General features: G+C 39.3%; 1 protein-coding gene across 1 annotated transcript; it reads left to right on the top strand.

Annotated features, from left to right (window-relative positions):
* Nucleotides 1-10925: 10925 nt before the first annotated feature.
* Nucleotides 10926-13166, top strand: FOXI1 (forkhead box I1). The gene is made up of 2 exons (XM_010213552.2): nucleotides 10926-11530; nucleotides 12455-13166. Exons 1-2 carry the CDS (start codon nucleotides 10957-10959, stop codon nucleotides 13006-13008), a joined length of 1128 nt encoding a protein of 375 aa, XP_010211854.1. The 5' UTR covers nucleotides 10926-10956; the 3' UTR covers nucleotides 13009-13166.
* The last annotated feature ends 6175 nt before the right edge of the window (nucleotides 13167-19341 follow it).

Raw genomic sequence — 19341 nt, forward strand, 5'->3', positions numbered from 1 at the left:
TATAATGCAAGTCCTCTCCTTTCCAGGCTGCACAGAAGTTACCATTTTGTGCAGCTCATATAGATACACCCAAACTAGCTTTAAGCTACTGCTGGCAGTGTAGTCAAGGCAACAGGCGGCTCAGCACAAAATAGCCCCTGGGAATGTTATCCTGGGCACTGTTTGGTTTCCCGGGGCTCCTGTCGGCTGCTGTTCCCACCACACTGCTGCACATCATCTAATGTTTCTTAGAGTGATGTCGTGACACTGACACTGTATTTCTGAGCTCTTTTCAGAGCAGCAACTGCTATGTTGAAATCACATGCAAAAGTTCTTTACACATGTACAAGCTGGTATCATATCCAGCATTTTCTACTGTTCATCAATAAAATGTTTAAAGTTTCTTTTATTTGCCTTGAAAATTTCTCAGTGGAATCTCTAGGTGTGATAATATGTATTAGTATCGTACTGACAACGTGTGTAATTCTACGAGTCCACATACAGTGCTTTCCAAATGTAATTGATTTTCTGTCTCTGACACTCGTGAGGTAGAGTTGGAAGATAATGCCTTATCAGCATGGAACTAGATAGCGAGGTCAGCAACTGTCATTTTCTGATAACCTGCCAGTTCTTTCTAAAGGAAAGTGCTGGCCAAAAAGGGTTTCTCAATGTGAATAATTCATTTGATTCTCTCTATTTTTTTCAGGTATCTATGATATTTATTCACTGGATATAATGTGACCATGTATAAGGTGGCAGATGGGAGACATTTTTATGGATGCAGAGAAGAGAAAAGGGTTAAAACCTAAGTATTTCCATAAACAGTTTTACTTTCAGCAGAAGTAATTTATTTAATGAATTTAGTGCTTTTTGCAAGTGATTACTGTGAATATGGTTTTCTATAGAAACAATTAGATTTTTTTTGGTGAAAATTCTGGAGTATTAGCTTTAGGCTAATACTGCAGAAAGAAGTCCTTTTTACTGAAATAACCATAGATCTCAAAACCAAAGGGTCCAATTTTAACTAATGCCGGTTTGTTGGCATGGATATCAACAGATTTTTTTCAAAGCAACTTAATACTGTTTCTGAGGAGACACAGCGGAAGAACAAGGCTTTTCGAAAGCAAACAAAGCCCAAATTCAGTTTAATAGAGTAGGTGTGAGTAGAAGACAGTGAATGGTTAAGGTGCATGTTTTAGACCTTGCTAATGTGGGAGAAGTAGAGGAAGGTACCCAAGTTGCCCTTCAGTATTATTTGCAGATACATTGAAGAAATACTTTTATAACAAAATAAAAGTTATTTTAAAATAAATAATTTGGTTTTACTAGGAAAAAGTAAGGAAAGGATGATTTAGCTACTATTTTTTCTGTGTAAAGATAAATGTTAAAGGTTGCCTTTTGTCTATTGTATCTTGTAGCTATGCTTTCATCTGAGAATGGCATAGAAGTGTTTCAGGTCAAGCCATTATAAAAGCTATAATTACTGTGCTTCAAAAGAGAAGAACAGAGGGTAAGGAAGAATCCAGAAACAAATAGGAGGATGGCAGGAGTGCAATGTCCAGATGAAGTTTGGTGTCAAGTTGAGTGGTTAACCACTAACCACTAATGCAAGGTTCAGACTTGTTTTGCTTTTGATTTTAGCATATTTTTGATGAAGGGTACCAATCAAATATAAGCAAGATCATATTGTTTGTCCAATATCACAGATTTGCAGTCTTTTTGCCAGTGCAATTTTGGATGGGAAACTAATTATCTTCCACTAGCTTGGGTAGTCTGCCTGCCCTTGTTTTCTCTATGTAGTGATACTTTCCAAGTCCTCATTATGAATTTATGAATTCATTGTTCATGTTTTTGGCATGTCTGACGTTCTTAAAAAAGGCTGAGGTGATCTGTAGGAAGGTGTGCAGAATGTCAATATGGGTCAAGTTTCTGACATGGAGAATCTAATGGGAAAAAATGTTTCATTCAAGTTTTTGCAGACCCCAGAGTGCATTGTGTTCTTTACCTGAGAATTCATGTAATACACCTGTGTATTTGCTGTAGGTACTGCTTGACAGGGAACTTTTCATCTTTAACAGAAGCAACCTGCAGTTTTCTATTAGATAGCCTAGGTTTTGGATGAGTAAGGAGTGCCATATCAGTTATTGAATATGCAATCTGCAAACACGTTAGTCATCTCTGAGTCTGCGTTTTCCATTCTTGTCTTTGCTACTGTTTGGCCTGGCTTTTGGCTTTTTCTCCAGTTCTCCCCTGATGTATTTAATCCACTCCCTTATCTTTTTTTTTTTTTAATGACTGATCTGGTCCCTGATCTGCCTTTCTTTATAGACTCATTACGGCAGGATTATCATTATGTGTCCTGGGACACCACACGTTTGCCTGGGTGAAAGAGAGGACTGAGGGTTCCTCAAGGTTTTAAAAGAACAGAATTTCAAAGTTTAACTGTCTTCTCCTTTTCTAGCATGTTTGTATTTATTACAAGGTGACACGAATCAACTTATAGCAGTATAACAACGTGTGAGTAGATTTTCCTGAATGTATCTGTAATGCATCATAAGAACTCTAACTCAAGGAGAGTCAAAGAGAATGATAGTTTCAAATGTGGTCAACTTCCTCATCTTTATCACCAAGGAATCAGGCTTCATCTTAACCTATGAGGAAGAGTCATTAGAAGTCATTAGAATTGACATAGTGGAATATCCTGTTTTCCATTCAGGATTTGAAATGCAGAGGCAGTTTGATCCCACAATTACGAACATAAAGAGATTTTTAGGGAATAACAATCAGTCTGGAAAGCATAAGATAGTCAGACAGTGCTGGGAGTTTTTAGTGCCAACTGCTATATTCCCCCTTAGTGTTTTCAGGCATCAGCCATTTCACTATAAAACTTAGCTGAAGAGCTGTTTCTAACCTGGTTTGGCAAAAAAGCAAAGACTGATGCCTACCTCACGTTCTAGCTTTCAGAAGTACAGGGATTGGATTGACAGGTTCATGTATTACTAAAATTCCTGAAAATTCTGCAACAGGAAGATTCGAGATGTGAGTTGCTCTCTTTGTCCTAATTGATAGCCAAGTGCAAATGCAGATATACTGTCACTTGCTTCATTGCAACTAGCAGTGACAGAGTAGACTCTGAGCTAAAGGAAAAGGCCAGGAATCCTGCAAGAAAACACTTTTGGAATGACGACAGGGAAACTACTGGTGGAGAGCACCTGGAATATTCAGCTTGATCAGTTGGAATATGAAATCTCTTAGCGAGTCAGCAACTGTACATCACACAGTAGAATCTGTACCCAGAGTCATGGTGCGATTTTACATTGATTGCACTAATAAGCATAAATTCCTGCTTTGGACTGGGATAAATGCCTGAGGATTTACCTCTACTTACAACCATGCAGGTTCTGACTCAAGGTGCTTACAGTAGCCTATCAAGGGTTTTTTATTTCAATGCAAGGCAGAGCAATGGAAGTCCCTTTGATATAATGATGTCATTTAAATCACCAAAAAGCCAGTGAAGCTTCCACATGAAGTCTCTCACCCTGATCATGGGATGAGAGCCCTTTTAAATGAGAAAAGCTGTTGAAAATAGCAAGGTAGGGGAGGAGGCAGGTTGGTTTGTCAGTAAAACTGGCTTCTATTTTATGTCAGCTGTGGTCCAGTATTTATATTTAAAGCCATCTGATCACATAAATCTCTAAACTTGCTCTTCCATTTAAGGTTTTAAGGTTAACTGTCATGAGAATACCCCAAGTCCATTTCTTTTGTTCTAGCTTCAGTGTAATGTTAATTAATAGATAAAATTTTGTCCTAGAAACTGGTTCCATATAGGCTGACCTCAATAGGAATAATCTATTAATATAGGTGATTGTAAATTCAAGCCACTAGCTAATGAAAGAAAGAAAATACAGATGAAAAAACAGAGAAGGCCTAGGGCATTCTGTTTAAAACAGCAATGGCAAAGGTCCATTATCCAGACTATAGGGTCAAGAATTATATATACTTACAAAGACACAGGATGTTTCCCTTATAGAAGCCTACAAAAGTCAACAGATTAAAAGCCAAATTGTCTTTTGCCTTGTTTCCTGTCCTCCCCCCTTTTTAAATCACTTATAAGAAGGAAGGAAATATTAACCATTTAATGATCCTTTTTGTCATTAGCTTTTGGAGAGAGAATATTTCCATCTTGTTACATCAAAAGAATATGGAGGCCTCCATGAAGAAAGCTCATAGTCATCTCCACTCCTGGGTGCTTTAAAGTAACCAGTAATACTCAGCTGCACACTTTTCCCCTTCCAGAACCGAGTTCCTACTTGCTCGCAAGGTCTTTTCAGGAGAGGACATTGAGCAACATTACCGGGGCTGCCCGCAGTTCTAAGGACTTCAGCATTGGCAGGATTTACTGCTCTGGGGTGACTAGAGTGGTTATTCTTTATTGACTCAGTCTGTAATTTTGTCTTCTGATTTGCTCTCATGATACAGCGTGTGCTAAAGATTAACACTATAAAGGAATAATTGTTCTGCAAACAAACCTGAGCTAAGCCACGCATCTCGTAAACTTTAAAATGTTGGACAAATCTAACTATATTTTTAAATTCAGTAGGACAGATTGATTAATTTTCTAGACAGAATTATCCTATTTAATCGTTTTTTTTTTTTTTTGTCTTCCAGGATAAAGTTGTGTGATATTTCATACAATTGAATGCAGAATCAGATGGCCACTGTGAGAGCATTTCTGCCTTAACAAATATGGCTTTTGTGTTACATGAGTGTTAGTATGTGCCCCATATACCATGTTACGCACATCGATGTTCAGCTTTCATTTACTGACAGACTGTTGTGAGAGGTATGAACAGTCTATCTGCTCCACAAATAATTCTTCATAGGCCTGCTTACTTACTTGAATGAATCAATTCAGCTGATGGTAGATGGTTGCTGATACCGATACAGTGGATTTAAGTGATGATTATGATGGAAAAGGCACAGGAAAGAGAATGGGGATAAGAAAAAAGTAATTTAAGGTGTCTGTGCCCTGAGTTGGCAGGCCTGCAGCCAAGGAAGAAACTTTACATTAAGAAGTAGTAGGAATCTTGTACTGCTCCTCTGACTATGTTAAGGCTCAAACCTACTATGTTTTACAGAGATTTTAAGGTAAGATTTTCCCAAGAATGTTTGCTCGTATGTTTATACAAGAGAAAGTAACCCTGGCTAGTGACGATAAGCAGTTCTTTTAGGCAACGAGGTTGCATTTTATCATGCAGTAAAGCACAATATGGTTACATGTCCTGATTCTGCAAGTGTTTAGGAATGCAAAGTCTTTCTGTATATGAATTCAGTTGCTTTGATGGTCTCAGCAATGCTTCAGTGGTGCTTTGGCACACTCAGCAGTAGTGATGTGTGCTCAGGGTTGAGCTAAAGCTTGAATTTGTGGCATCTCTTAACAACTGCATTTGGGCAGCTTTTGCAGATAATAAATAGTTCCATTACAAATCAGTATTAGCAAAGGTAAGCTAAAAGAAACTTAAAGATGTTGGAAGTTTCTAAACATACCACAATCTCTGTACAGAATTTCAAAAGCACTTGAAGGTGAGGAAGGCCTGCATATACTATTGGTTAGTTTTGCAGATCCTGAGATCAGACTAGTACAATGTTGCTCAGCTGGCAGTGATCAGAGTAAAATACATACACTGATGAGGTTTCTTTAGGGCTGAGCCCAACTAGTTCAATGCACTTTCAAACGCTGTCACAAGGGGGAGATAAGTGGTTGCAATACTGTGTCTGTGTAAGAGCAGAAACAGAAGATTTGTCTACACAGAACTTAGAAAAACTAAAATGTATCAACTGGAAGTGCAAGGATAATGAATACTTTAAGCAGTCCCACCAGAAGTTCGATTATCTTCATTTCCTGCAGGCAAATCCTTGTTAAATTAACCTTAATTTTATCTATGACTGGGTGTGTTCACAGAGTAGTTTACTGCATTTACACTTGTACCAATTCACTTACCAGTTTTAGTTGTAATTAATTTTCCCCAATTCTTTGTGTTGCACAAGTACTAAAGGGTGTAGAGGCTTGTGAACAAAACTAAAAAAAAAAAAAAAAAAAAAACAATTTGTACTGCATTTATACTGAAAAGTCCTGATTCTAAAATGTCTTTTCAACAGTATCTTTGTTTCAATTGTGCAGGGAGAGGCAGAGATTTATCTCTGCAGGCAAATAAGTCAGTACTGAAATCTGGCAACAAAGGTTTTAGCATGTTACTGTCTTTTTCTTCGTAGAAATTATCTCCTTGAAATGCACAGCAGTTTAACTTCGAAGGGTTTTGGAAAGATGTACAGGTTAATTTCCATGGTAAATACAGTCAATATTCATACAACACCTCATTAATGTTTTTTTTTCTGTTATAAGTAAATATGTAGAGTAGTAGGCATACAAGAATAAGCAGATAATCTGAAACGAGCATTTCAGCTGTTTGGAAGGTGATAGCAGCAGTGAGTAATAGTGATTGCAGAGAGTGTCTATATGTGCACTAATTTCTTCTATTTGAGAGATGGCTTTGATTGTGGCAGGGAGAGGGATTCTTTGTAGAGCCTCTCCATGGTTTGGCCCAAGGTCGGTGTTCCTCCCTCAGAGGGCTCATGGCTCTGTTTCTTGGCAGCAGATCCCAAGGGAGCCTCAGGCAGCTAAACGGAGGCTCCAGATTTCCCACTGCTGTCATGAATCAGGACACTTGTAATCACTTCTACTTATTAGATGGTGGGGAGATGGTGGCAAGGCCTTTTTTGAAGCAGGAGCTATGACTGCTGTTATCATAGTTCTTATAATCAGAAAGCAGCTACTAGCACTCATAAGGTTATACAATATTCTAAAACCCCAGTTTTGAATGGTTTAAAATGCAATGGATTTAGTGTGAAATATCTAAAAAGTCTAAGGGCATTCTAACATTACGATATTAATGGCAGTGGTCCAAAGGATATTTTTTTTCCATTAATTTATTGTTCAACCTGCGTTTCTGGAAATGAAGCTCTTAGTTCCCTTGTTTTGCAATAGTGTATTTTATATTTGCCAAGCTTTTATAATGACCTTGAGGTGGCATTGCTTCACCTGCTATACCTTGTTTCTTCTCATGGTCACATTTATTTTGTGCATACAGTGGGCAGAATATTACTGGAATAAGAGAAAAAGACCCTTACAAGTACTTCACTGGGATCCTAAGAATACACAGAATTTGTTTTCATGTGAGAATGTCTTATGGAGGGATACTGCTGGTTTTGAGTGATTTGTGTGAATTGTTTTCCAAAAAGCTGGGTTGCTTGCTCTAGTGAGTAGTAGATTAACCCCTCCTCTTTTAACGTTTCTTTGTCACTATATAAATAGCCTATATGATCTTTTCTTCAACCAAATGTTAAACTGTAATCATACACCAGGATTGGAATTATATGCAACGTTGCTAGTACAGTATAAGGCTCCATATTCATTAAAAATAGATTCGTGCATTGGCAATGCAAAAATAAATATAGATTTGTGTATCTGGAAATATATATCATGGACCGGATCAAATGTGAGCAATCAGTTTGATTTCTGTCTACTTACCTGAAGTACATGGTGCAAGATGCATTATACTGACTATTTGAGGAACAAGATTTGCAAAAATTTCAATATTTTGAATCTTTCTGAGCAGTTAGAATGGCTTTGCACTACTTGGTCCTTCTCAGCGTGCAGCTGTAGTGGTTTTGATCTAAGTTCTTGTCACACTGTGAAACAAAATTATGATCTGAAGGTGCTTCTGATACCAGAAAGTGCCATGCTTCACTTTGCTTTATCATTTCACAAGATCCATTTTGTAAACTAGATTTGTGAGTATCTCAACCTAAGCATTTCAGAATCCTACAGAGAGTTCTACATATTACTCTCTACCTTGTTGACACCATGCTTTTGCTTGGAGTCTCCCAGGTGGCTGTATTTAACACATGCTGAATGTATAGGATCAGGAGTGAAAGTGCCATTTTTAAAATGAAACTAAATGGAACTTTTCATAACCTGAGATTTTAGAAAATGATGTAATTTGTAACAAGGCAGCTAGTGTGAAGAGACATTACTGTTGGCTGGAGTGGAGGAATACACAGGAGCTGACTTAAAGACCTATGGAGAAGAATAGTTCTGCAGGAGACTTCCCCTTAATCCTGCACAATTTGGAGTTTCACTTTATAAATCCACAGGGACAGGTTTTCATTTAACATAACAGCTGATGACAGTCTTTGGTTACAAATCTTCCAGCTAATAGAGATATAGAAATGTCTACACATACAGGGCTGTAAAGTATCATATTTTAGTAAAAAGCATAAAAACATGGTGCATCCTGTGTACAAAGACCTCACCAAAGCCAACACATGGTGTTCTTTGCAACTAATGCTTACTGAAGTTTTTTCGGATTTCTCAGTCCAAAGCATAATCTGGCTGTGTAGTTTTGCCAATAAATCACCCATTATCAGCTTTTTACTATGGAAACCTCACTATTTTTCCTTCTCCTTTCCCCACTTCTGGGATTGCTACTTTCTCCTACTTCCACCCCTACCAAATCCAGTCATCTCAGTGGTGAGACATTATTTCTGGCCGGACTTGGCTGCACTTCAGACGAGTCTTGCTCAGAGCAATCACAGCTTGAGCAAAGTTTCTTCTTCCTTCGCTGCATTTTGCCTGCATAAGCAGCATCTGTATGTGAAGGGCTAGCAAAGTTACTGCAGTGATTCTCGGGCAGTAAGGTGTGCCTGTAGTACTGATAAAGTACCACTTTTACTGGTGTTGTTTATACTCCTGAGTAGATCAGGCACAGTCAGTTGGAAGAAAAAGGCTCCTAATCGGATTGTGTCTATGTTAGATATGGTGCCAGCACCCACATGCCAGGGAGGGATCAGACCTTTGCACCCTCTTTCTGAGACATAGGCAGAAGCCTTCATATTTCACTGCGCTAATAAATGCCCCTCATTACCCCAGTGCTCTCTCTGCTAGCTCTGTGTGACACTTTGCTAAAATGTCACATCCAGGTAAGTCTGGTAGTCACTCCACCGTTCACAGTCTGCAGTGGAGGGCTGACTTTAATGGGAGGTACTGGGCCAGAACTTCATAAAACTGAAAACCTCCTTCAAGCTCGGGTTGCAGAAGTGATTTTTTTTTTCTTGGTAAAACCTGCCATATTTTTAAAGCATATATGTACCCAGCACTCACTTCAGTGTATTTTAACATGCAGAGCACTTGAGAGAATAAGCATTTAGATGCCACTTATCAAAGTCTCTGTTGCAGCAAGCTGAATGTTTATTTCTTGGAATAAGCAAACCTTGTTTTAATAAATTACCTTTTTTTTTTTTTTTTGGAGGGGGGGTACTTTTTCAGCAATAATGTAATTTGTTCAGAGGATCAAAATTTGTCATATTTTCTTTTTATACAATACCCTGGGTGCTGGTTTCTTATTAAAAAATGACTCACCTTTTTACTCATTTGATTATTTCCTAAACATTTGTCCTATTGCTTCTTCTATTCTGGTGTTTATTAGCAATATTTGTAATATTAGTATTTCCAGAACTACAAAACCACCTTGAAAATATATCTATATATTTTTCCTTATACTGCAAATAAGTTTATGTGAAGCAAAAGCATGTATTTATTAAATAGCAGGTTTGGAGGTCTGAGCTGGCAAATTGGCTAGCTGTGTCTTTCAGTACTATGTATTTCTGCTGTAATGTTAGTGACATTTTTTGATTTCTGTCAAAACAACAACAATACTAACATTATGCTGATGAATCACTCCAGTACTTGGGGAGGAGGTACATCTTAGTGGTGATGCTGCAGCACAGGAGATTCACTGACTTGATGAATGTATGACAAAGCAAAGCCTAATTCTTTAGGATAGCCAGGTATTTGAATCTGCAGGTGAAAACTTAGGCTTCTGCAGAAGTCGAGGGAGTAGTCCCATCTTAAAGGCTTTCTTGTCCCACCAGGACTTATATATTTTCTTTAACTGCATAGGTTATTTTAGCTGAGTCTAGTTCCAAATGTACGTATCTTACATATAAAAAATTATGCAAATGTCTCTGCTTTTGTCTGAAGAGAACCGCAACTGTACAGTCTGCTATGTAGTTACCCAGTCCAAGAGCCAACCCCATTCTGACACATGCGGTGGTGAGGACGCAGTTTTGGTTTTTTCCCCCTTTGTAAGTATAGGGTGCCAGTCAACGGGAAGTCATGGAAGGTCTAGAGTTTTTTGTTGTTGCAAAAAACCTATTACAGCTCTAATGAAAGGTTTGATAATTAAGCTTGAAAATTTTTTATCATGAGATTAATTCTTACTTTAGCGAGTAACTCCATTTAAATCAGTAAAATTACTCACGTGAGTAACCTGTTGCAGAATTTGGCTGCAGTACTACGATTGCCTACGGGGAAGTACAAGCAAGTCTGCAATTAAAATTACAGAAGGAAAAGGAAATCTGACCTTAAAAAAAAAAAAAAGGAAAAGGAAAAAAAAAAAAAGAAAAGTATATGCATTATATGCGTGCCTATTGTTTCATTGAAGAATGACTGTAGCTTTTGCCTTCTGAGGTGTTACTAGCAGCAGGGCACAGCTCCTTCTTTAAAAAGGGTAGAAAGAGGAGGATCTCTGATCAGGGCTTTTAACTTAAAGGCACCTTAGGCTTTTTTTGTGTGCATTATATTAGTGGAAAATTCCTTCATTCATTTGAAAAGATCAAGAATTGCAGCTTTTACATTTAGTTGATGTGACATCTGTGGCTCGCTGGAGCTGCCAGCATTCCAAAAAGGATATCGTCCTCATCTGCAGCCACTCAGCGCTTCGGGGTGGAGCCTGCAGCACGAGCCGAATCATTTACAGGTGCATAAGTACGCAGGGAAGGGCACAGGTGATGCACCTGTCTCGGGAAGGAGCACTCGTGCAGGTGTGTCGTAACGCAGGCAGCTGCCTCCTTTAGAGCATGAGCTCCTTCGATCCACAAGCGCACTCTCCACCACGCTGCAGCCCCCAATTTCCAAATATTGGTCAAGAACCTCCAGAGATGAACATCTACTATGAGAACTTTTTCCACCCACAGAATATCCCAAGCCCACAACGACCAACCACCTTTGAGACGACGGACTACAACACCACTCCCAATCCTTACCTCTGGCTAAATGGACCTTCCATTACCCCCCCACCGTACCTCCCAGGATCCAATGCCAATCCCTTCATTCCTCAGTCCTATGGGATGCAAAGGCAGCTTTTGCCTAACATGCATGGCTTGGGAGGACCTGAGCTTGGCTGGCTTCCTCTCCCATCGCAGGAAGAGCTGATGAAGTTGGTTAGACCACCTTACTCCTACTCTGCGTTAATCGCCATGGCTATCCATGGGGCACCTGAGAAGAGGCTGACTCTCAGTCAGATCTACCAGTACGTGGCCGACAACTTCCCGTTCTATAACAAAAGCAAAGCTGGATGGCAGAACTCCATACGGCACAACTTGTCACTCAATGATTGTTTCAAGAAGGTGCCACGAGATGAAGATGACCCAGGTAGAGTTTTCCTCCTTCTTCTAAACTTGCTTTATTTTAAAATACCTAATTCACTGTAAAGACACAAAATAAGTCAGAACTAGGGCATGTCCATAGTAGCTTCTCTATTTTCAAAATGCTGTGCTGAAAGACACCCATGTAAACTTGGGCTCTGGATCAATATTGCTAATAGATGGGTGCAGGACAGGGGATCCTTTACTGCCCTAGGTCTTTCTGAGAAGTGATCCATGTGCTGAGAACGCAGCAAGTTCTGGATCAGGCTGAGCAAGGCCCATTCAAAACCTGTGTAATGCGTATGATTAATGTCTAACTTAACTGGGAATTAATGGAAAGAGGAGAAGACAAATTCAGATAATGTCTATGAAGTTCAGTAGCTTTAGGGATTCAACAACAATTCTCAAGACTAGTATGCTCTTGTTTTGTTTGTTTTCAATAGTGTTTTGCCTAGGATCATAGCTCTTCTGTCTCCAACTGCTTGGCCAATTTGCTGCCACATTGTTCCTTTATTTATTGTTTTCTATCAATAGAAGCATTGAGAGCTTTAAGAACAGTTCAATTACTGTGCCACAAAGGGTCCACAGTCTTGTTCTGTCTCATCAGTAGGCTCTCCCATACCCCTGAGTGAGGAGGAGCAGTGAAGAATATGGTTTGGTCACTGTGCTCAGAGAACTGGTTATATGCTGGAAACTTTTGCTCAAAAAAGTGCTTCCCTGGGGTGCTTCAAGTTTTGGCTGTGTTGGCTCTGTGCTGTGATGGAAGTGCAAGATTCAGCCCAACACTTTACAGGCTTCTTTGGATTCAAAAGACTTTTGGGCGATCAAGAAGATTGTAATCTTTTGCTCTTGCAATTTGTACATAAAGTAACTGCTCTTTTCTGCCTGTGTACATATCTTTAAACTAAGCATGTTTTGTCCCCTTTGACAGGAAAAGGGAATTACTGGACTCTGGACCCAAACTGTGAGAAGATGTTTGACAATGGAAACTTTCGCAGAAAGAGGAAGAGGAAATCTGATGTTGGGAACAGTGCTGCTTCTCTTGCATCTGAGAAATCTGAGGATAGTGGTCTGACTGGCAGCCCCAAAGCTATAGAGCATCCGGATATCTTGGAGAACTCACCACCTGGGACTGACAATTCACCTGAGAAGCGATCACCCCCTCCGTCCTCCAGCAGTCCCTGCCTCAGTAACTTCCTCTCCAGTATGACTGCATACGTTAACGGCTCTAACTCAGTGAGTCGATCGGTGCCTTTGGGACTCAACACTGAACCCATTGACAAAATGGGACAGAACATGGTAGGCTTCAATACTTATTCTCCGCTCTCTAATATCCCCAGCCATGCTGTGGGAGAGTGGTCCAATTCCATGCCCTCCAGCCATCTGGGCTATAGCAACTCAGTGCTCAACCAGTTTAACACACATTTTTACAGCAGTATCAGTACAAATAACACCCTGTATAATAGGGAGGGGACAGAGGTTTAATTTAAAAAAAAAAGATTGCAAGACAGCAAAGTGTGGGTATTTATAAGAGTTAATGTTCTGTGGGCAGATAATTAGTGTTAATCTGTTGTCCCTGGGACCTGCATTGTTTTCTACCTTCTGACAGCCCTATGCTTGCTACTTGTTACGCTTGCCCAAATCCCAAGTATTCCACATGTATTTGGTAGCTGAAATAAAATTTCAGGATTTGTAACAACAGTAGTGAAGACTTCAGGAAGATGTAATGCTCCCAACCACGCTCTTCTGTAGACATCCTTGAAGAGTTAGCATTTTCCGTTAGCCCTAAAACTTTCTGGCATGATATATTTTGCTCAATGTTCCTCAAGCCCCAGTATGAATGTGGTCCTATCTCTTAATATCCCTTCTTGCTGACACAGGTTGTCTACACCAGGCATGTTTGACAATTTCTTCTTTAGACAAATCTATTCTGAGACGCTAAAGTCTGCAATACTCCACCAGTACCTATAATAAAGGTAGCATGTAGTGAGTAACAAGCAGCACTCGAAGAGCACATGCCCTGCTGCTGTGCACGTGGGCTAAATTCTGATCTTTCGGCCCCAAGGAGAATATGGTTGAGAAGCAGGCTGGCAATATCACAGGCATAACAGTAATTTTGAAACTGAAGAGGAAACAAAACATAATGGAACTTTCTTCTACCTGTGCAATCCGATCTTACTCCTTTTCATTCCAGATACAGGGTCAAATTCTGTTTGCTTTACATAGGCAAATCAATTCATGTAGGGAAAACAAGTTCTTCCCTGAATAAATATATGTATGTGTATGTATATGCATATATGTGTGTGTGTGTTTTTTTTTTTTTTTTTGTAAAGGCTTGCCCTTCTATAAATTTTAGAAGTAATGCTTATTTTTTCCTACACTGTGCTATAGCCACAAACAAAATTCCAAAACCTGTATAACTTTTTCTTTTTTTCAAACCATGACTTGAATCAAGCACTATGTTCATGTAAGAGTAATTTCTCAGTGGATAGCCTGCAGCATACATGGAGAGTTAAGTTTAACTGTTCACAGCTGTGCACTGACCAGACTTTTAGAACAATGGAAAACATATTAATGTATTGCAATGGATACCACTTCGTCTTGATTTTTTTAAAAAATGTAAATGGATACTGTTTTGTTACGGGATGCCCCAGAAGCATTTTTAATAAAGCATTTATATATAGAAGTGTGTGTGTGGACTTGTGTGCAGCATTTTTTTCATGCCTTCAAATCTCATCTTAGAGTTGAACTTGTGCACTTCACCTCAGAAATGTAATATATTATTCACATAATGCCAGAGCGAAACAACTTCTGTCTAGGCAACAAAATTTGCATGCCTGAGGAACCAAATTGCTGTAATTGGCTGCTATTATGCAAAGTAACTGCCACTAAGTAGAAATTGTCCCTATAGATTCCACACTGGAGGTGAGCACTGGCAATCAACTGAAATTCCAGAAACCGCTCTATTTTTTGACATACTAATTGGCTGGAAGATGACTGCAATCTTTTCTACAGTCTTGGGCGGGGGGGGGGTTGTTTGTTTGTTTAGAATTTTTCCTCTATGGAAGCAGCTTTGATTCTATATTTTTGTAAGCATTATGGTAAGTTTCATCTTGAAAGCTGAAACCTAAGTAGTTGCTCGTAAAAAAATCAAACGACTTTCTGCTGGTGTCCTTCTGCCACAGGTATAAGTTCCTCTGAAGACAGACATGTGGTAAGGCCTGAGCTGTAATCCTTGCCCTCTACATTTTACAAGAATCCCAGCCCAGTAGGTGGGTTGTAATATGCCCTATAAGTCCGTGGCCAGCAGCATCTCCTACAGAGAGAATTGCTCATGTGATGAGAAATGTGTTGAGTCAGTACTCGAAGTCTTGGATTCAGCAGACATGCAAAAAATCACACAAATTTAGTTCCTGGGGAATATATAACTCACCAAAATAAGGGGAAATCAATTTATTTAGTGTTGGCATAGATGATGTTCCATTGTGGACCTACAGAGCAAATGAGGAGAAAACTATGCAAATTATACCAAGGAGATCGATGTTGCTGAACAACAACAGACTGTAGAAAGCAACTCTTGTCGCTCAGTATTTTGTTTGACCCTCCTAGCTGTCTCTCCCCTCCCAAATAATAAAAGGAAATTGGTAAGGATACAAACAGTTGCAATTGTGCCTTACTGCTTCCCTTGTTGCTGTCAGTGAAATACCATGCTTGGCCTATACATAATGAATAAATGCTACCAATATGCTAGTTCTTCACAGGCTGCCTTCTCCAGCGGCTTCCCAGAATGCACAGGTTACTGAGCTTATCTATGATTCTCCCACTGGCTTGACACATCAGCTCAAGCGATGAACCTGCTATCCAAGAAGGAATGGAAAGGTATTTGTATGAGAAACCATTGCTCCTTAAGGCAGACCTACTTTATAACATGCAAACACATCCACACACATCTCTGTGTATATTTATATATAGGTAATTTTATATATATATATCTGCACACACAATGTAATTTTATATATATACACACACACATATATAACATGTATGTGCACATATATACTCTTTTACCTATATTTATATACTTATATAAATATAAAAGCAACACTTGCCTCAGAATTGATTTTTGTGTTTTTCAGAGTGAACGGACTTTGATAACGAGCCATTTTGATATGTTCCTGGAGCTACTTCACATCAATCTAGTGTGGGAATGTAACTTCATGGAAATGTGACTATGGAGTTTATATGACCAGCTGCACTCCTCTGCTGAAGGTAATGCTACTACTCATGTATTTTGCTGATATGGCAAATAGTTTTCAGAGAGAAAGGGTTTAAGGCATCTGTTTTGGGTTTGTTTGGTTGTTTGGACTTGTTTGTTTCAACCTACAGTATCAAAGAAATACTTAAACCACTAGATCTAACTACAGTATCCTTAAAGAACTTCTGCTCTTCACAGGCTTATAGTCTACTTTATAAATGTATTTACTGACTGATGCTGTTTGAAAAGAGACTTTGGGCTTCAAAACCTCCGAGTAGTTTTATCTGTGAAGATGCTTGGTTGGTTGTTCGTTTCTCAGGTGTGCTTCCTGCTGTGATTCAGCTATTCACAGGCACTGTGGACACGGTGTTCCATGACATTGCAATTACTTGTTCTTAGTAAATGTAAAGTCAGGTCTTAAAGACTACTCCCAGCCCAGCCCAAACACAGTCAGCCCTAAAGAGGTCACAGTATGCTACTACTTCTTCTCCCTTTATCATAATAAAACTTCTGCAGGAATTAGAAGACTTCAGTCTTCTGATGCATTGAATAAAGAGAAATAGTCCCTACATATAGTTGAAGATACCAAAGACCAGCTGCTGAATACCTGCAGCACCTTCACCCCCACAGACATCATTAGAAACACCTGCTCCAGTGTCCTTGCAAGCAAGAAAACTGTTTAGCCCTGGCTATAGAGCCTGCTCTCAATTTTTAGTCTGTTCATTGGAGGTCTGAGACAGAAACCATGTTAGAGATGTGGGGCTTGTCAGCGCAGATCTTTGCAGCCAGAGATCCTATATGCCACAGCCTCAAAGTTGTTCACCTAGTCTTGAGATCAACCGCCGATCCTGGAGCCCTGCAAAACAAGGTGCTTTCATAGCTGAGAACATGATTTCAGGCTCCCTTGCTCCACAGCGGTCCAGGCAGAGCCCTGCCTACCAGTCAGGGAACTTCGCTGCAAACAGAGTGTTTGGGCAACAACAAATCTATTTGTCAAAAAAAGCAGCCTACTAGATCTAAGCAGAATGAAGCCACAATGAGATAGGACAAGTGTAATCCTGGCTCATTTGCCAAATCAAACTACGTCTTCAATCAGATATCAGGCTGCTCAGAAGGGACTCCTAAGGACAGAGGAGTAACATTACATGCTACCTTTGCACTAACAATGAGGATGTAATAGAGAGCTGCTACAGGCAGATCAGGCAAATCTTTCCTTGCAGTCAATATGCAGGAAGTGTAATTAACCTGAGTGGCAATTTATAGTGTGGTTCATATTTGTTTTAAGGGCTAAGTCTCTGGTGCAGCTTTTAACTGGATTAGGCAAAATAGTCAAAGATCATTCTATACTGGTATTTACTTTATTAATGATAATGGTTTGCATAGATTATGAACAGTGTTTAATATTGGCTCTGAGTCTGCTAACACACATGCTGTTTTGGCTGCACATTTATTTCCAGCCACTCAGCACCCCCTCTCCCAGGTAATTAGTGCCTTTCTCCTTAGCTACAATTCTGCCCACACAAATGCGTAAGTAATCTATTCCTTACTTGAATCCGGTGAAAATGAACCAGGCTGGGGAAAACATACTGCTAAAAATAACTAATGGCAACCTACACAGTTTGTGCTGAAACAGGTTTGGGGTGGTTTTCGGGAGAGAAGCTAGTGCACAGACACACTGTACTTTGTCACTGAGCTCAGGGCTGGGGGAAAAAACCTCTGCTTGTTGGTCACTGGCAAGTGACAACATGTTCACACTCTCTTATGCAACCATTCTGTTACGGGGCTATTGATTATGGCTGGTTAAAGGGAACCTAATCACCACTGGAAGATGAGATAAATGCCACAGAGAGAGAGGAAAACTTTGCTATGGCTACTGAAGTCCATGGTCACTTTCTATAAGCAAGAGGCTTCTAAATCTGCTCAGCATCCTGGTGAAAGTGCCGAATCCATTCCTTTTGCAACGCTTAGAATAACACTTAGCAGGATAAATACCTGGTTATCATTTACCTATTTCCAAACATAGTATGGTCTTCTTGGTTTACTGATGATGTATGAAAAATATTGGAAAAACAAATAGCCAGGCACTGTGCAAAATATGACACTAATGTTTTGCATATGGCTTAGGTCATTCATCCCTGTCATAGAGGGCTAGCATTCAAGGCGAATATTCTTACGAAGTGGGGAAAAAAAATAAAGTTAGACTAATTTAAGAAAACCTGGAGACCCTACAAAGTCATAAAGTTTGCATTTAACTGTACAACTTGGCAATATCTGGGTTTCTGATATTGTTGATTTGCTACTCCTTGTTTCAAGATGATACTGAGCAATTTGGTGCAGCTGTGTGTAAGGGAAAACCAAATTCTCAGCACATAATCCTCTTCTACATTAATAGGATCTGATTTTCAACATTTTATGCCCCTCCTCCTTTTTCTGCCCTTGTTCTAGTAATTTTACACCCATTGGCTTTTGAGTTTACAATTTTATGTCTCCAATTGATATTAGGCATCTGATATTCTTAACATGCCCACAAATCAAGCGGGCCATCTACCTGCTTTGATTTAAATTAGCAACACAAAAATCAATCCAGATTTGATCTGGTCTTGTATCCTTTTTTCGACAAAACATTTCGACATTTTTTAACCAATTCTTATCACTGGCACAGTAATCAGCATAGCTGAATAGCATAAACCTGAGTCAATTTTTAAATTCAATACAAGAGTAAATATAAACATTGCAGGAAACAAAAATGTTGCATATAAACATGTCAGGAAACAAAAATATTGCTAGGGAGATGCTAAATTACATGAGAATCTTTTTGGTTCATGAAGCAGATTTTATATTTTCACAAAATGCCTTTTAATTGCCTTCCTTCTCTCTCTCTGCATTTTCTCATTCTCTACTATTAGTCCCAGCTTCACCATAGGAAGGACGACAGTTGCTAACCTACTCCTTTTAATTGAAAGCAACAAAGCACTTGTCAGCAGCTAGGCTACTAAGCAGTACATGGGAAATAATTCCACAACTCTATTCCACGATTAAAACCTTACAGCTAGAACAGGTGTGCCCATGTTACAGCCCTATGGAATCATATCTCTTTGACAGCTGTGGAAAAGAAGGTATTGTAGGAAGTATTAGTCTCTGAGTTAAAAAGATCAGTGTGAAGAGGGACCGGTGTAATCTTAAACTACTAGAACACCATATAGCCATGCTCCTAATCATTTTTGTCTCAGGTTAAAAATCTGTGATCCATGTAGTGGAGTTACTTACACTCTCCTGAATTTACCTAATTACATTCTAGCTCCCCAGAGGTGTCTGCAAATTTAATGATGAACTATTCTTATAAACATCATGTCCTTAAAATATAACATGGCATTGCTTTCATAATAGCCATCTTAAATGGCTATTTATATCAGATGCAACTGCAGTTCAGTGGCACATGAAGAAATGAATGTGAGTGATTTACATATTATTATGGACATTTAGGATTGCTATAGTAGATCAAACCAGAGCAGACCTACAGTTACTTGGACAGCACATTTGCACAGTAGCCAGAGCCAAAGGCA

The sequence above is a fragment of the Tinamus guttatus genome, unplaced genomic scaffold (genome assembly GCF_059628265.1).
Source record: "Tinamus guttatus ecotype Peru unplaced genomic scaffold, ASM5962826v1 Tinamus_guttatus_pri_ptg000155l, whole genome shotgun sequence".
Lineage (NCBI taxonomy): Eukaryota > Metazoa > Chordata > Aves > Tinamiformes > Tinamidae > Tinamus > Tinamus guttatus.